This window comes from Salvelinus fontinalis, chromosome 1, assembly GCF_029448725.1.
Source record: "Salvelinus fontinalis isolate EN_2023a chromosome 1, ASM2944872v1, whole genome shotgun sequence".
Lineage (NCBI taxonomy): Eukaryota > Metazoa > Chordata > Actinopteri > Salmoniformes > Salmonidae > Salvelinus > Salvelinus fontinalis.
In genome coordinates, this window is record NC_074665.1 from 71,907,089 (window position 1) to 71,925,625 (window position 18,537).

Consider the following 18,537-nt stretch of genomic DNA (forward strand, 5'->3'; position numbering starts at 1 on the left):
CTTCTGTGAGGCTGTCTTATAACCGGGATGGTGTCAGTGGGTCACAGATCAGGAAAACACATAGAACAGGTCGCTCTCTTTCACCAATCTTAATAATTCAGTTCAATTGATAATATTTGACCAATTTATCGAAACATTTACTATGCTGCTGCGTCACATGAACAATGTGTTTTCCTCTCTGTTTCTCTACTATCAGATTATGATCTGATTTCTGTTATTTATTTAAGAAATGAAGCTTCCAGACATTTACAAACATGTATCTACGATTGCTTACAGCCATGAAAAGTATTGTGAGATTTCTCGACAACTTACAGAGGCAATTATTAGGCCATTATCAGACCACTTATGGGCTAAATGCACATTTCAGATAAGTGTATTTGTGTCAATGCACATTTTCATGAGACTCACTTCTCATCCTTCTAGATACCTGTGCTGCTGTGCTGTAGGCAGGGTTGGGTAGGTTACTTTGTAGATGTAATCCGTCACAGTTGCTAGTTACCTGTCCAATCAGTAACATAACTTTTGGATTACGCAAACTCAGTTACGTAATGTGATTACTTTCAGTTACTTTTAGATTACTTTCCCCTTAAGAGGTATTAAAAGAACACAAAAATACATAATATCAATTGAGAGACATCTATTGCAGGACAAATCAATGTTAGAGTTTACATAATTGGCCATTAATGGATGTTGCATTTTACTTTATGGGTTAGTTATGTATGCTTCTTCTAACCAATTGCTTTCTACTATATAATAAAAATACATAATATAATGTTGGAGTTTGGTTATTAGGTTATATTTACAATAAAAAACCCTTGATCTTCAAGAATTCGACTTGGAAATATAGATTAGCCAAAATTGTTTTCTTAAATGAAACTATTTTTTTTACAGTATGAAGCACAGTACCACGGAGGAGTTTAGATGGGAACTCCCTCAAACTTTTATTCCATAGGCTGGGATCCACACTATGCAGCTGTTGCAAGAGCACATTTTTCACTGGCCACATAAACAATGATTGATAGGCAGCTCAACCGTTTTCACAAATTATATTGAGCAATAAAAGCCCCACTCGTGATCTTCTTAAATTAAACTTGTTTTTGAGAGTATGAAGCACAACACCACAGAGGAGTTTAGAAGGGAACTCCATCAAATGTTTATTTCCATAGGCTGTCATCCACACTATGCAGCTGTTGCAAGAGCACATATTTTCACTGGTCGCAAAAACAATGATTGATAGGCAGCTTAAGCTTCTTCAATTTAACCATTATTGGATTAAAATACACATATACGTTTGTGAACAGACATCCACAACAACCACACTACGTAAATCGCAAATAGCTACATGAGAGAGCAGCAATGTCATTCACATCAGTGCGTTATGTCGATATCAATAATAAGTCATATCCGTATCGCCTGCAGGCTACACCACTGCTGTTGTCCTTACCTCCAAGCTTTTGGATAATTGTGGGATGCCAACAGCAGTCACATTATTAGAAGACATAGCTTGGACTGGAGCCTACAAAAGCCTATTCCTGCTCTTCTTTTATTATTTGTATTACTTTTTCCGCCATCCATCAAACACATTTGGTGTGTCATCATAGTGGTCTCTGACCTGTGGTCAGACTTGCTACGGTGGAACAAACTTAATTGCATCACTGAACATAATAAATGGCTCTCTATCCATCGGATGTGTACCTCTCCCATCTCCCATTCCTCTCAATTAAAAAAAAAAGCTGTTGCGCACCAACTCCCTGTCTTCCTGAAGACAAATAATGTATACGAAATGCTTCAGTCTGGTTTTAGACCACATCATAGCACTGAGACTGCACTCGTGAAGGTGGGAAATTACATTGTAATGGCATCAGACCAAGGCTCTGCATCTGTCCTCGTGCTCTTAGAACTTAGTGCTGCTTTGACACCATCGATCACCACATTCTTTTGGAGAGATTAGAAACCCTAATTGGTCTACACCATGGGTTCTTAAGCTTTTTCAGCCTGGGACCCAAATGAGAAATTCTGTGTTTTCCTGGGACCCAAGCTTAGGAAAATATGCAACTATACGTAAATATCAGTACATGTCATTGCCCTTATGCCTAAATGCAATATAGACAAAAACAAATAACAATGAAATGCCCATAAATAATTGTTTTATTAAAAACACTCTTACATACCTGTCTAGGTTGGTACTGTTGGTTGCTGTTAAAATACAATAAATTATTTCATTCTGAACTGGAATAAACAGATTGATCACATCACACAGATGTATAACAGAACACACACACAGGCTTTTTGATCCTACAATCCTAAGTAACAGTACAGATACATTATCAGGCCTACTGTACATATTACTGTAGAAATTATTGTTGATAGAAAGTCTAGGTTGGAAGTGTTGCTGTTAAAATACAACACATATTTTTTATTCTGAACTGGAATAAACTGATTGATCACATCACACAGATGTAGACCAGAAAACACACACATACACACAGTCCTAATGAGAGGTGTATGGCTGGTTGAAGTTTTCAACAAGCAGGTCTATTCTGGGCTCAGTTTCTGACAATGCAATAATAAGGTAATGTTCAGCATTGACACTGTTTCTGCACTTGAGAACCCTGACTCGCATACAGTATGTGGTGCCAAACTGGATCAGAACATTTACTGCTTTCTCAGTCAGGCAGGAGACCACTTCCTGCTGTAGATGAGCAACCCAGAACTGTGAGTGTTTGCCTCAAAAAGCATCTTGCTTCAATCAGTTTATTCCAGTTCAGAATAAGAATTATTACTTGTATTTTAACAGCAACAGTTCCAACCAAGACTTGTTTTCAACAAAATTTTATACAGTAAAATGTACAGTAGGCCTGATAATTTTTCACCTTCATCTGTACTGTTTCCTAGGGTTGCATCAGTAGCTAGCTAGCTTGCTTCGGCTAACGTTAGCTATTAGCTGTGTACCTTTACAAGGCCAGGGGATTGTTTGAAAGAGAATCTCACATCTACTACGAGAGATAGTACTCCCTTATTTCTGCTCATCATCACCTGTTATCAAGTGACAACAATGTTTTTTTGCGAGTTCACTTACTTTTCCACTTTCAAAGCACTGTTTCCTGAAGCATTCTGCCCTGTTCTGAAATAACTCCCTGGCTTTAACATTATGTTGTGGATGTTTGGTCAGGACATGTCGTTTTATTCATTTGTTAATTTTGAGAGACTATTTACTAAGTACTTCCCCACACAAAACACATTGTGGGTGCTCCTCGTTATTTCTCAAAGTGTGTATGAAAGAGACAGAAAGTCATCACTGTATTTGCGTTTCATGACGATTGAGCTCAGTCAGAACTTGTGGCTAGGATGAGTCCATTTCATGACCGCGGTGGGTGATGGCGAGTGAGAATGACAAGTCAGTGGCGCATCGTCAGCTGCTGAACAACAGCACTGCAGCGTGTAGGTCGCGGAGTGATCTTCAAGAAAACTGCAGAAAAAAGATCCGGTAAATCACGAAGCACCACGGGCATCACCCTCTATCTCTCCCACTCGCGCAGCGACCAAATTGAGCATTAATGAAATAATTATACTGTAGCGACCCGCACAGACAGCTGTGTGTTATGTGTTAGGCTAGTAGGTGGTTGTGTTCGTGGGGTCCGACATGTCAGTCAACCTGCTATCTGCTAATCACGGGAATGCCTGGAATGTTCTGATGCCGGGCATCCTGGCGGTTGGCGGAGTGGCGTGGAGGGGGGTTGGGCAGGGGGATGGAGCATTGGAAGTTAAGACCAGGTTTTGCCTTTGTTCTCTCTCTTACGTCTGGGCTTCACAAGAGAAGGTCACGATTGGCTTGTGGGTTATCTTTCATTTATTTGGCGTGGGCTACGGCCAAACAGTAGCCTGTGTAAAGTTGGTTTAATAAACCGTCCATTCGTAAACTCAAACCTCTGTCTGGACAGTTGTTCTTTTATGATCTAGTCAGGTCATTACATTGGTGTCAGAAGTAAAAACGGTGATAAAAGTTAGCCAGCTAGCTAGCTGACTTCTGTGGCTAGCTACCGTAGGTGAGAACGGGGGTGAAAATGCTTCGAGGGAATCCGAAAGTGAAGGTGGAGGTAGGGGACGATTATGGCCAAGGAGGTGCGTGTGCATGGACGTCGGGGGTTCTGGCTGAGGAGATCGCTAGGGTGTCGGAGCCCAGAGGCCGCTTGAGGGAGGACGTTGGAGTGATGGCGGCTGAAGCGGGCATGAGTGCTTCGTCGACTGTGTTTCGCGCGGATTCTGGTGGGCGGGCCGAAGTGGTGACGTCGACGCGGCGGGACGAGGAATCTGGGGCTCAGGATGTAAACAAACATGGCGGCGCCCAGTTCCCGGCTGCGTCCGTATCTGTTAAGACCCCGAAGTATTCCGGTAAGGCGGATTGGGAAGCTTTTCATGCTCAGTTTGAACTGTTAGCTCATTTTAGGGGGTGGTCGGATGAAGAAAGGGCACTGCAGTTGGCTTTATGCCTCACGGATGAAGCTCTGGCCTGTTTGATATTGATTAGCCCCGAGGACAGACATGATTATGGTTCTTTAGTGGGAGCACTGAGGAGGCGCTATGGACAGTGTGTACAGCCCGGGCTACTGCGCTCCGAACTGAGTAATAGACGCAGGCAGCCTGGAGAGCCTCTACGGGTGCTAGCTAATGACATTGAGAGCCTCTCTCGGCGGGCATATGCTCACATGCCCCCCTCCGTGCAGAACGAGCTAGCACGGGACCAGTTCATACAGGCGCTCTCTCCTACGGAGCTGCGCATACAGACCCAGCTGGCTCATCCTGAGTCATTGCAGATAGCCTTGGAGATGGCTTTGGAGAGGGAGCTGGTGTGGGCTGGGGCTTTGGTGGGGGTTCAGGGAGACACACCCTCTGTGCGAGCTGGGGGGCAGAGCAGCCCGGAGCCGGAAAAGCCTGCATGGGTGGCTGAAATGACAGAACTCATTCGTGCTGTGTCGCTACAGGCGGCACGAAACACACACCCTGGTCCCAGGGTCTGCTGGGGTTGTGGCCAGCCAGGCCATCTGCGCCGAAATTGCCCCATGTCCCCCAGAGCTCAGGGAAACGGCTCGGGGTCCGCATAGACCGGGTAGTGCGGACCCCTGGCTTTCTATCCCAACCACCATCATCTTCAGGAGGAGCCCACCGGCACAGACGGGGAAGCAAGGCTCCACTTCCCCCAGAAGCAGACGAGAGCAAGCGGATGGAGCCTGTTGTTGTGGTTGGCCGGACCTGTGTTGGGGACTTTTGTCATGTCCCTGTCACTGTGGAGGGGGTGCCCTGCTCCGCCCTGGTGGACACTGGGTCCACAGTAACCCTGGTGAGGCCGGATATTGTGCCAGGTTGGACTCAGTGTGAGCCTACAACTGTGCAGCTCCGCACAGTCACAGGTGAGCTGGCACCCATGAAAGGGAAGGGAATAATGACTCTGACAGTAGGGGGCAGGACTGTGCGTCATCCTGTGTGGGTGGCGGCTGTGCAGGACCCTTGTATCCTGGGGTTGGACTTTCTTAGGAGCACAGGCTGCCAGTTAGACCTAAATAGGGGCACACTGAGCTTCCAGGGAGGGCCGGAAGTCACCATGGCCCCCCCTAATGTCACATTCACTCAACCCAACAAACCCTTTACTCCAACAGTTAAAGCAGCAGAGACTCATGGCTGCCCCCCCTCCCCCACAGCTGTGTGTGACTTTTCCCCAGCCCCCCTGTCACCTACTGCGGTGTGTTATATTCCCCCAGCTACCTCCATGACACAGCCCTCTGTGAGCCCAGGCCGCGCCCCCCCAGCCCAGCTATCCCAGATGGGAGAGGAGAGGACACTGTCTGCAGTGAGGGAGATATGGGGGAGGAACTGTGTTGGTCTTGACCCCGAGCAGCAGGAACGGTTGTGGCAGTTGCTATTTGAATTCAGAGACAGCTTTGCGCTGAGTGAGGAAGAGGTGGGTCAGACTCATCTGGTGCAGCATGAGATCGACACAGGTGATGCTCGACCCATCAAGATGCGTCCCCGCCGTATCCCGCTGGCACGCCAGGAGGCGGCAGACAAGGCTGTGTTGGAGATGCAGCGGGCAGACTTCATTGAGCCCTCAGACAGCCCCTGGGCGGCGCCAGTCGTCATGGTTCCGAAGAAGGGGGGCAAGCTGAGGTTCTGTGCGGACTACAGGCGGCTGAATGAGGTAACCAGGAAGGACTCATACCCCATACCACGTATCGATGAGTCGCTGGACCTGGTTAGGGGGTCCTCCTGGTTCTCCTCACTAGACCTCCGCAGTGGCTACTGGCAGGTGCCCCTCTCCCCAGAGGCCAGAGCCAAAACTGCATTCTCTACTAACAGAGGACACTGGCAGTTCAAGGTCCTGTGCTTTGGCCTGTGCAACGCTCCAGCTACTTTTGAGCGTTTGATGGACAGGGTGCTGGATGGCATCCCCCGACAGCAGTGTCTGGTATACCTCGATGACATCCTGGCCCATGGCAGCTCCTTCCAGTCAGCACTGGGGGCGCTACGGCGTGTGCTGGAGAGGGTCGCTGCCGCAGGTCTGAAGCTCCACTCCGAGAAGTGCTATTTCACGAGGAGAGAGGTGTCCTTCTTGGGCCACCGAGTGGGGAAGGAGGGGATCAGCACCATGGAGGACAAGGTAAGGGCTGTCAGAGACTGGCCCACCCCCACCGACCAGCGTCAGCTGAAGAGCTTCCTGGGCCTGGCCTCGTACTACAGGAGGTTTGTACGGGGCTTCTCAAGCGTTGCTGCTCCACTGAACCGCCTGCTGCCGAAGGACAAGGCTTTCACTTGGACAGTGGAGTGTGAGGAGGCGTTCAACACCCTCAAACGTGCACTGATCGAGGCCCCCGTGCTCGCCCCCCCTGACCTCACCTTGCCCTTTATCCTGGACACAGACGCGAGCAATGTGGGCATGGGTGGGGTGCTGGCCCAGGTGGGGCCAGAGGGGGAGAGAGTGGTGGCGTACTTCAGCAAAACATTTGACAAACATGAGCGCCGCTACTGTGTCACCCGGTGGGAGCTCTTGGCTGTTGTGGCTTCCGTCAAACACTTCAAGTACTACCTGGGTGGCCTGCCCTTTACTGTAAGGACTGACCACTCTGCTCTCCAGTGGCTCATGTCTTTCAGAGAGCCAGAGGGGCAGGTGGCACGCTGGTTGGAGGAGCTTCAGCCGTATGACTTCACGGTGGTGCACATGGCAGGGGCACGCCACTCCAACGCCGACGCCATGTCCCGTCGGCCCTGTACTGCAGACGGCTGCCGCCACTGTGAACGGAGAGAGGGACGGGAGAGAGAGCTGTGTGCAGAGGGGGTCTGTGCCACAGTGTGTCGGGCGAGCGGGCCTGTCTGCTGTGAGCTGCAGACTGTCGACGTGGCTGATTGGCGGCAGCAGCAGGGACGGGACACAGACCTACAGCCAGTGCTACAGTGAGTAGAGGCGCAGGTGAGGCCACCATGGGAAGAGGTGACAGCGCTCTCACTCGCGACCAAAGGGTTGTGGTCAAAGTTTGAGAGACTGCGGCTGGCTGATGGCGTGCTACAGCGGGCATGGAAGGAGTCAGCTACGGGAGAGGAGAGGTGGCAGGTGGTGGTCCCAAAAGCATTGCGGGAGGCTGTGCTCCAGAGTACTCCTGGCGGGGTGGGGACTGGACACTTTGGGGTCACAAAAACACTGCGCCGTCTCCGTCAGGGCTTCTACTGGGGCAGCACAAGAGGGATGTGGAGGACTTTTGTCGCCGCTGTGACAACTGCACAGCGAGAAAGGGCCCCCCAGGCCGCTCTCATGCTCAGCTCCAACAGTTCCCAGTGGGGGCTCCCATGGAGAGGGTGGGAGTGGATGTAGTTGGGCCGTTCCCCACCACAGACAGTGGAAACCGCTGGGTGCTCACGGCCATGGACTATTTCACAAAATGGCCCGAGGCATATGCTCTGCCTGACCAGGAGGCAGAGACCATCGTCGACGCCCTGACAGCGGGGATGTTCAGCAGGTTTGGAGCTGCAGAGTCCATCCACAGCGACCAAGGCAGAAACTTTGAGTCCCGTGTGTTCGCCACCATGTGTGAGAGGCTGGGTATGCACAAGACCCGCACTACTCCTCTCCATCCTCAAAGTGATGGCCTTGTGGAGCGCTTCAATAAAACGCTTGGACAGCAGCTGGCCATCGTCTCTTCCAAACACCAGCGTGACTGGGACAAGCACCTGCCTATGGTCCTCATGGCATGCCGCTCCGCTGTCCAAGACTCCACCTCCTGCACGCCTGCCCTCCTCATGCTGGGGAGAGAGATCCGCACCCCTGCGGAGATGGCGTTTGGTCGGCCCCTGGATAGCCCTCATGTTCCCCCGGGGCCGGAGTATGCCCGGAGACTCCAGGACCGCCTGGAGACAGCCCACACCTTCGGCAGAGAGCAGCTGGTGAATGCAGGTGTGAGGCAGAAGAGGAACTATGACGTGCACACCCGGGGAAGGCACTTTGTGGCTGGGGAGCTGGTCTGGGTCTACAGCCCGCTAAGGAAAAAAGGCAGATGCCCCAAGTTGGACAGTCACTGGGTGGGACCCTGCAGAGTCCTGGAGAGGGTAGGGGAGGTTGTTTACCGGGTGCAGCTTCCTCCCAGGGGGAGAAAGGTGGCACTGCACCGGGACAGGTTAGCCCCATACAGAGGGGCCTCTTCTCCCCAAACCCCAGGAACCCCCACAATTCCCCTCTCTGGCAATGCCATTCTCCAGGCACCCACCCCCAGGTGCCGCAGACAAGGCTCCAGACAGCCCACTCCCCCTGTCTCCCCCCCTGTGTCACCGCGTGGTTCCCCAGAGCCACGGACTGTATTACCCGTTCCCGCTTCCTTTTCCCCCATATCCCTGCCTTCATCCCCTGGTTCCCAGAGGGGCACTCTGCGACCATCACGGCCACGCAGGCAAAGGAGGCCTCCAGGTCGCTTCAGAGACTTTGTTTGTTCCCTCGGGGACGAGAGACTTTGTGGTGGGGGGGCTGTGTAGCGACCCGCACAGACAGCTGTGTGTTATGTGTTAGGCTAGTAGGTGGTTGTGTTCGCGGGGTCCGACATGTCAGTCAACCTGCTATCTGCTAATCACGGGAATGCCTGGAATGTTCTGATGCCGGGCATCCTGGCGGTTGGCGGAGTGGCGTGGAGGGGGGTTGTGCAGGGGGATGGAGCATTGGAAGTTAAGACCAGGTTTTGCCTTTGTTCTCCCTCTTACGTCTGGGCTTCACAAGAGAAGGTCACGATTGGCTTGTGGGTTATCTTTCATTTATTTGGCGTGGGCTACGGCCAAACAGTAGCCTGTGTAAAGTTGGTTTAATAAACCGTCCATTCGTAAACTCAATCCTCTGTCTGGACAGTTGTTCTTTTATGATCTAGTCAGGTCATTACAATACATTTACGTTGCGACCCATACTTTAAGAAAAGCTGGTCTACACGGACAAGTTCTTGCCTGATTTAGATCGTATCTGTTGAAAAGATATAAGTTAGTCTCTGTGGATGGTTTGTCCTCTGACAAATCAATTGTACGTTTCAGCGTTTCTCAAGGTTCCGTTTTTGGACAACTATTGTTTTCACTATATATTCTGCCTCTTGGTGATGTCATTCAGAAAGACAATGTCAACTTTCACTGCTATGTGGACGACACACAGCTGTACATTTCAATGAAACATGGTGAAGCCCCAAAATTGCCTACCCTGGAAGCCTGTGTTTCAGACATAAGGAAGTGGATGGCGGCAAATGTTTTACTTTTAAACTTGGACAAAACAGATATGATAGTTCTATGTCCCCAAGAAACAAAGATATCTGCAATTGGATCTGACAATTAATCTTGATGGTTGTACAGTCGTCTTAAATAAAACTGTGAAGGACCTCGGTGTTACTCTGGACCCTGATCTCTCTTTTGATGAACATATCACAAATATTTCAAGGACAGCTTTTTTCCATCTTCGTAATATTGCATAAATCAGAAACTTTTTGTCAAAAAATTATGCAGAAAAGCTAATCCATGCTTTGTCACTTCTAGATTAGACTACTGCAATGCTCTACTCTCCGGCTACACAGATAAAGCACTAAATTAACTTCCGTTAGTACTAAACACGGCTGCTAGAATCCTGACTAGAACCCCCAAATTTTATCATATTACTCCAGTGCTAGCCTCTCTCCGGTTAAGGCTAGGGCTGATCTCAAGGTTTTACTGCTAACCTACAAAGCATTACATGGGCTTGCTCCTCTGACTTAGTCCTGCCGTACATACCTACACGTACGCTACGGTCACAAGATGCAGGCCTCCTTATTGTCCCTAGAATTTCAAAGCAAACAGCTGGAGGCAGGGCTTTCTCCTATAGAGCTCCATTTTTGTGGAATGATCTGCCTATCCATGTGAGAGACGTAGACTCGGTTTCGACCTTTAAGTCATTACTGAAGACTAATCTCTTCAGTAGGTCCCATGATTGAGTGTAGTCTGGCCCAGGGGTGCAAAGGTGAACGGCAAGGCATTGGAGCGACAAACTGCCCTTTCTGTCTCTGCCTGGCCGGCTTCCCTTTCTCCACTGGGATTCTCTGCCTCTGACCCTATTACGGGGGCTGAGTCACTGGCTTACTAGTGCTCTTCCATGTCGTCCCTAGGAGGGTTGTGTCATTTGAGTGGGTTGAGTTACAGATGTGATTTTCCTGTCCAGTTTTGCGCCCCCTCATGTGATGGAAGAGATCTAGCTTGTCCCAGACATGCTGTTCTCGACTCTCTCTGTCACGTTCCTGACCTGTTTTCTGTTATTTTTGTATGTGTTTAGTTGGTCAGGACGTGAGTTGGGGTGGGCATTCTATGTTATGTGTTTCTATGTTTAGGTTGTTTGTAATTAGCCTTATATGGTTCTCAATCAGGGACAGGTGTTTGACGTTTTCCTCTGATTGAGAACCATATAAAGGTAGGCTGTTCACACTGTTTGTTTGTGGGTGGTTGTCTTCCATGTCTGTGTATGTGCACCACATGGGACTGTTTCGTTTGTTTGTTCGTTCGTTTGTGTAGTCTGTACCTGTTCGTGCGTTCTTCGTGTATATGCAAGTTCTCTAGTCCAGGTCTGTCTACTTTCGTTTTGTTATTTTGTAAGTTATTCAAGTGTTCTTCGTGTTTCCTCTTTAATTTAATAAATTCATTATGTCATATACAAACGCTGCGCTTTGGTCCAATCCCTACTCCTCCTCTTCGGACAAAGAGGACAACCGTTACACTCTCTCTTTGTTCCGCACCTGCTGTCTCGACCTCTAAATGCTCGGCCATGAGAAGCCAACTGACATTTATTCCTGAGGTGATTATTATTTGACCCTGCTGGTCGTCTATGAACGTTTGAACATCTTGAAGAACAACCTGGCCCCAAACGGCCGTGTACTCTTATAATCTCCACCCAGCACAGCCAGAAGAAGACTGGCCACCCCTCAGAGCCTGGTTCCTCTCTAGGTTTCTTCCTAGGTTCCTGCCTTTCGAGTTTTTCCTAGCCACCGTGCTTCTACATCTGCATTGCTTGCTGTTTGGGGTTTTAGGCTGGGTTTCTGGATAGCACTTTGTGACATCTGCTAATGTAAAAGGGCTTTATAAATACATTTGATTCAGAAAACAGTGAAAGTAATCCTAGAAGTAATCGTCTATTTTTCAAAAGTATTTAATTTGAGGGCAATATTTTTGCTGGTAAAGTACACTTTTTAGAGTGTACATTTTTAGAGTGTTGAAGACTAGCTGTATTGGGTGCAGATGACTGAACTGCTCACTTTTGTGTCTGTGTCTGCAGGTGTACAGACAAGGAGGCATACAAAGGTATGTCAATTGGTATTGGTATGTTATCCTCCTCCCTTACCCAATATTTTAGTTCTCAATGTTTATTATGATTTTAGTGGCAAAGCAGAATAAAAAAATCTAAATATGAGGTAAACTCCCAGCAGAGCCCCAAGTCAAATGGTTATATCCTCTGGCGTGTTGATGTTAATGTGTTGATGTTCTCCATATCCATAGCCAAAATGATTTTGCAGTGCATGGTGATGAAACAGGTTTCCTGTTATATTCATCAGAGGTGTAGGGAGGGTGAAGACTGTGAATCCAAAAAATAGTAATTATACAGACGATTAACAAAACTTGCACATTGTGGTTTTTGTGGTGAATGTGAATTTAAAAAACTATTTTGATAATGGTTTTCATACACATACCATGTCCATAATGTAGAGGCCTATGGGATATAAATTGAAGAGGTAAGGGAGGAGGATGGTAAATGTGATCTGCATAACATACCAATAACAATTGACATACCTTTGTATGCCTCCTCATAAGTATACCTGCAGACACAGACACAAAAGTGTGCAGTTCATCTGCACACAATACAGCTAGCCTTCAACATATTCTTATAGCCTACATATTCTTACCTCTTTCTTGATTGATATCCATTGAAATATGTCCATTTTCTGCTTTAGAAAGATTGGCACAAATATGAAAATATAAATGGTATCATCATAAACATGATCAATTTAGATCATACAAGAGACAAACCTTACCTTAAATTGAGAAGATTGTAAGTGGCTGAAGTGGCTGAGTTAACTTAAGTGCCTCAGTTATATGCCTGCATCTGCTGTTCTTTCAAATGGAAATGTTTCAGTTGGGCAGTTTACGTTCCTGCAAGAACCCCCACCAACTAAGGAGGTTCCTCGATGAAGCCCCACCTCCTATGGGGTTCTTGGAATAACCTTTTGTGGGCCATTTACAGTGTCAAGAGCCCTATGGTTCTTCAAAGAACTTTGAGGATCTTAGAAGAACCCTTGTCCAAACCCACATTTTTACAGTTCGTTTTTTTGTAATCCGTTAATCCGTTACTCCCCAACCTTGGCTGTGGATGAGATGTATGCTCATTATGAGCACCCTATTGAAAGGCAACACTTTGAAAACCTCCCAGGCAGCCCAGTGTGTGACTTTCAATGTTGCATTTCCACATTCTAGCATGGTGCCAGATCTGATTGTTCTGTCTTGCCAACTACCTATGGTCCTTGTCAAGGATGGAGTTAGCAAAACAGCACAAACAGATCTGGGACCAGGTTACTCAACATCTGCACTTGTGTCTTTCCCTCTCCCTTCCCCTCAGTAGATTCCTGTTCAGGTCTGAACATGCTCTCATTGCTCTGAAAGACCCATATCTTGTTCTAAAGACAGGAACAGCAAAGCCACTCGACCTCTTTGGGTTTAAACCATTTGTAGATGATGTGTGGATTAGAATTATGTCAAAGACAGGGCCATCGTTCAGTCCAGAATGTCGACACCTTCTCCTGAAGGGAATTCTATTGTCCTACATTGTCTCATAATTTGTGGGAATTAATTTCCCCCATATCTCCCTCATAAAAACGTGAGACGCATATCTCACGTCACAAAACATTACTTACAGCTATTCATCTGTTGTGTCTTGTTATGTTGCGAGACAACAGTTAGAACCCTTGAAGGGAAACTGAGTCCAAAATCATGTCTCAAATGTTACCGAAATATCTTGTTTTGATGTTCCCTGAGCCAGCATTAAACAGTAACTCAACAAAGTTAATCAGATACATCTATATAAATGGCACAAACTGTTGTAGAATGTTATGGGTCAGCACAGACAGAAGACTCTGCCTCATGTTCAATCCCACCCTTATTCCATTGAGTTATGTAATTCCTCAAAAGAGGTATTTGCTCAGGATGACACAAGAGGAACATGAGGAATGAGCTGTTGACGAAAAGGAGCTTTCCCTACTCAGTCAGACTTTGAGTTTAGTTCAGAATATGAGCTTATTGCAGCTACATTGCATGTAAATTACCAAGGATTCAGCTAGTAATTGAGTTGTTGCGTGACTTTGTCAAATATTGACTTTTTGGATTTTCATACATACCTATGTTTACTTAAGGAATGGCATTATTCCAAGTTTTGCAACAACTCACTGTGCAAATAACAGGTGTGAGCTACACTGTAAAGCCCAACGTGCTGTCATTATCAGAACTTTTGAGGAAATCCATTGCACCTACTATGCATTATCTGAGTACAGTTAATTAAAGTGATTTTGTATTTTTACTCAAACGGATAGAGTTAGTGTTTTGAGTTGAATTTTTGAGTAACGCACCCACTTGCAGGTAGGGTTGCAAAATTCCCAGGTTGTCCAGAAATCCTGGTTGGATGTTTGCTGGAAAAGGAAGCAGAAAATACTGGAATTTTGCAACCCTACTTCCATGCCTGATGTGGCCTGAGGTATAAACTGGAGTACAATTATGCACTTATAACTAAAGGTACAAAGGATGACCTTACAGGGTACCACTACAGTGACGACCAACCAGTGCTCCCGCACATTGGCTAACCGGGCTATCTGAATTGTGTCCCGCCACCCACCACCCGCTGTTCATCATATATGCATAGTCACTTTAACCATATCTACATGTGCATACTACCTCAATCAGCCTGACTAACCGGTGTCTGTACGTAGCTTCGCTACTTTTAAAGCCTCGCTACTGTATATAGTCTGTCTTTTTACTGTTGTTTTATTTCTTTACCTACCTATTGTTCACCTAATACCTTTTTTGCACTATTGGTTAGAGCCTGTAAGTAAGCATTTCACTGTGGGGTCTACACCTGCTATATTCGGCGCAAGTGACAAATAAACTTTGATTTGATTTGAAGTGTTTGTACCCCTTTAGGAACAAATCTAAGCCTTTTTGTCTGAGAGTGTAATATAATGACCCGAAACACATGGTTTACAGGCCACATCAGGCCTGCAAGTCACATTATGCTAGCTTGCAAATTCCTATTTGAATCCAGCCTTTGTGGTGAAATTGTCTGATGTGGCATCTAAACCAGGAGTTTCAGGCTGCAGTATTAGGGTAAAACTAGGCCCTCAAAATAAGGCAATATGAAATATGTATCCTATTGACTTAAATATATACATTTTAATGATAATATATATTTGCTTTGGATCTGACTTGGTGAAGGCCATAAGACACAAAAATGTATGAATGCAACAACCATGTCTCTGTCATTAATCAATACAGCCATGGGTGGTAATTTTACAATCCACTCGAAAGGCAAGACAACCTGGGAAATATACAATTAAGGCTTTACACTAAGCAATGTGTTAATTTAACACTGAAAAGTGTAGACCCGTATAGACATTGGAACAGTGTTACATTTAACACTTAGTGTTGATTTAACACTGGATAATTTGCTGTGTTGTACCAGCAGGGGTTGAAGCTCTCTCTGTGACAGAATGCACGAAGAATGTCAGTCAATATATTATTTCGGTCAGATTTTCCATTCTGTTTTCTTGATTTGCTGTCTCCTTGTGTTAGCTTGTGTTGCTGCGTGTTATTTTTGTTTGAGTCCTAAACTGTATATGTTAGTCCAGAATTTACAGAATGTACTACTGTACTGTGAAACTTAGACAATAATCAAACAGTGATAAAGGACCAACCTTTATAACGGAATATCCCTGTAATTCAATTAAAAGTAATCCTGTCTTCCTTGCAGTCAATATGAAAAGTCAACTTTATTAAAAAGGCAGTGTGTCCTTACAGTGACTATAGACTGAGACCAAAATGACATAGTTGGACTCCATCCTTCTCCCTGACCTGGCTGACAGAAATGCTAACATAACCCCCACTGTTAAGACCTACAACCAGTCAAACACTACTATATATAGCCTAGCTTTTGTCAAATGTGTGAAGACTCTAGTTGATACAAGTTCATTATTACTTTAAATAAGAGCAGCTGCCTTTGATGCAAGCCAAATTCATTATGGCATAAGACTTGGGTAAGATAATGTGGACTGATGAAGGACATCTTCTTTATATACCATGGACAAATTATGAAGTTTGCCATATTATCATTAAGGATACTAATACAAGCTCAGTGCAGGCTACCTGGACAATAGCCAATGTATTACTACACGTGCTCATGCTGGTGAAATGTTCCTGGATGTTTTAGACTTCCACACCTGTTGTAAGGCTTTGGATGAGTTTGTGAACAAAACATCCTGTTTAGAGAGAAGTGATTTTTTATTCCACTCTAAACTGAGAATAAGAGAGAGCGTGAAAGTATGCATGCAGAAGAGAAAGTGCAATACCTCTATGGTTTTGCGCGCCTCTAACACAGGAACAGTGTTATGTCCCCTGTGGTCTTCTGTCACACAGTCCTGACAGACACACACAGCATCAGAACAGCAGAACAGCTCCAGGGGCCATTTGTGAATTTCACAGGTCCGTCTCTCGATGTCCCTCAGCGGCTCCACCAGACGGTGGTTCTGGAACTTGGGGTTCTCCAGGTGGGGCCTGAGGTGGGCCTCGCAGTAGGACACAAGGCAGGTGTGGCACGACTTTAGGGCCATGCACGGGCTCGTCTCCATACATGAGTCACACACAACATCATCGAGTCCCAACAGCTCTACTTTCACCTCTTCCTTGACCTCTTCTTCGTTTGCCTTCTCTTCTTCCTTTGCGTTCTCTTCTTTAGATTTCTCTTCCTTTGATTTCTTGTTCACCCCATCGTCGTTCACTTCCTCTGCAGGCTGTGGAGGGTCACTCTCTTTCTCTTTCCTTTTCTCTTCCTCTGTTTTTTTAGGGTCCTCTGCTTCCTTCAGGTTTTCCTGTATCATTGTTTCCTCTGCGGTCTTTGAATCCTGGGCTTCTATGTCCTTTTCATATTTTTGGTTTTTGGTTTTGATCACCGGTGGAGACTCGGCCACCATTCCATTCAACGTTCCATTCTGTTCCACAGGTGCAGTTTCAGGCTTGCCAGAGCTCTGTAGACACTGAGGACAGCCTTTACCTTTCTTCCCCAAGCAAGAGGCACAGACTGAGTGGCCACAGGTAGCGGGCTTATCCTTATTGAGAGCACTGGAACACACAGTGCAGCAGAGTTTCTGGTCTGGTTTGGATTTTGACTCGTTTTCTGTGTCTGCCATGTCTCTCTCTCTACAGTAGTTTCCTCAGCTCTCTTACTCTCTCTGAGACGAACTTCCTCAGCCGCTTCTGTTCCGTTCTGCATCTGCCTCTGGCTAACCCGAGTTAGTTTCTTCCTGGATCCCTCTGAAGTCTCCCAAGCCACACCTCAACTATGTGAATTCTATAGTAAGTAGGGTAGTATTCTATAATAAACTGATGTATTTTTTTCATGTGGGAGCCCTCCCCTTTTACTTCCTTGTGTGTCAGATCACAGAGAAAAAGAAGCAAAATGGGTGGACCTCATGTTACAGATTGTACACAGAGGTGTAGTACTGCTCTCGTCTGTGTGTAATTATTTTAATGCTGGAGTTGATCATGACTTGATAATTGACGATAACATTATCAGATGATTATACAAAGGTGTCTATCAAGCCTTTAATTATTCATTCACAGAGGAATAGGCTTGTCCTTCATATTTTCAAGCGGTTGGTCAATTTCAAAATTCCGAAATGCAGGGAAGTTCAATTCAAAGGCAAGTATTGATTGAATCTTTGAGATTTAATAGAGGCCAGGGCCCGTATCCACAAAGCATCTCAGAGTAGAAAAATTGGTCATAAGTGCTGAGAATAGAGACATTTTACTCCTACTCTTATGTGCAAAAAATAAAAGCTATGCACGAAGCCTCTTTAGTCATAAGAGTCACACCTAATCGACAGATATTATGGAGACCTCAAGGCCTGTCCTAAGCAGTTACCAGCAGGTGTCTTGATAATAGAAAACGGCAGTGAGTCAGTGGTTCATTGACAGGCAATTGGTTTGGAGTTGTGGAAAGAATGTTTTGATATTTCTACATTATCAACCAATAAATTATAGACCTATATGTGATAAAATATTTTGCGCTTTTGACAATGATTTCACATTAGGCCAAATTCACATGATATGCCTAAATACTTATAACAACTAGGCTAATAAATCATTTCATTTAGATTATTTAATTAACCTACATCATGTTATTTCAAGTTATCCCTTCTGAGCGCAAAATCATGTTGTTCAAAAATATGCCTAAGCTTATAAATTAGGCAATTGAAAGCATCTACGGCCTATGTTAGCAAGTGACTTGATGCCTACTGTGCCAAAGATATTTAAAGTTGTTGAACGGGAATGACGAGCGTGTTTATACAATGGTAATATTATCAAAATTCAGCTTTTAACAACCATCATAGGGGAGAGTGGTGTAAGTTGAGCCATTCAGCATCACTCCGTCAAGGGACATATAGTGTTCTTTCTGACAAAGATATCTACATATATTTCCAGATGTTGTGTATCCCTGGAAATGTATCAGCATTCATGTAAACATTACAGTTTTTAAAATATAGCTTGTCCAAAAAAAGTGGTCTCTTGGCACAACTTATGGGGTAAGTTGAGCTGCTGGACAGGCTAAGTTAACCCGCCTACAAATTTCTGTACTGAATTAAATATTATACTACCTTTTTAAAACCATGTCTATCTTTATTTCCATAACACAATCACAATCGCTTTTTTGTGTTTTAATCATTTTAAACATATTTTAACACAGACTTACAGTAACACCTAACA

The 18,537-nt window shown here is 45.8% G+C and overlaps 1 protein-coding gene across 1 annotated transcript in view; it reads right to left on the reverse strand.

The window, feature by feature from the left end:
- The window catches only part of LOC129861132 (tripartite motif-containing protein 16-like), a 30,497-nt gene extending 13,331 nt beyond the window's left edge, over positions 1-17,166 (reverse strand). The window contains 2 exon segments of the mRNA XM_055932287.1: positions 16,125-16,970; positions 16,973-17,166. Coding sequence (XP_055788262.1) covers positions 16,125-16,970; positions 16,973-17,044 — 918 coding nt within the window. The 5' untranslated portion in view covers positions 17,045-17,166.
- Between the last annotated feature and the right edge of the window lie 1,371 nt (positions 17,167-18,537).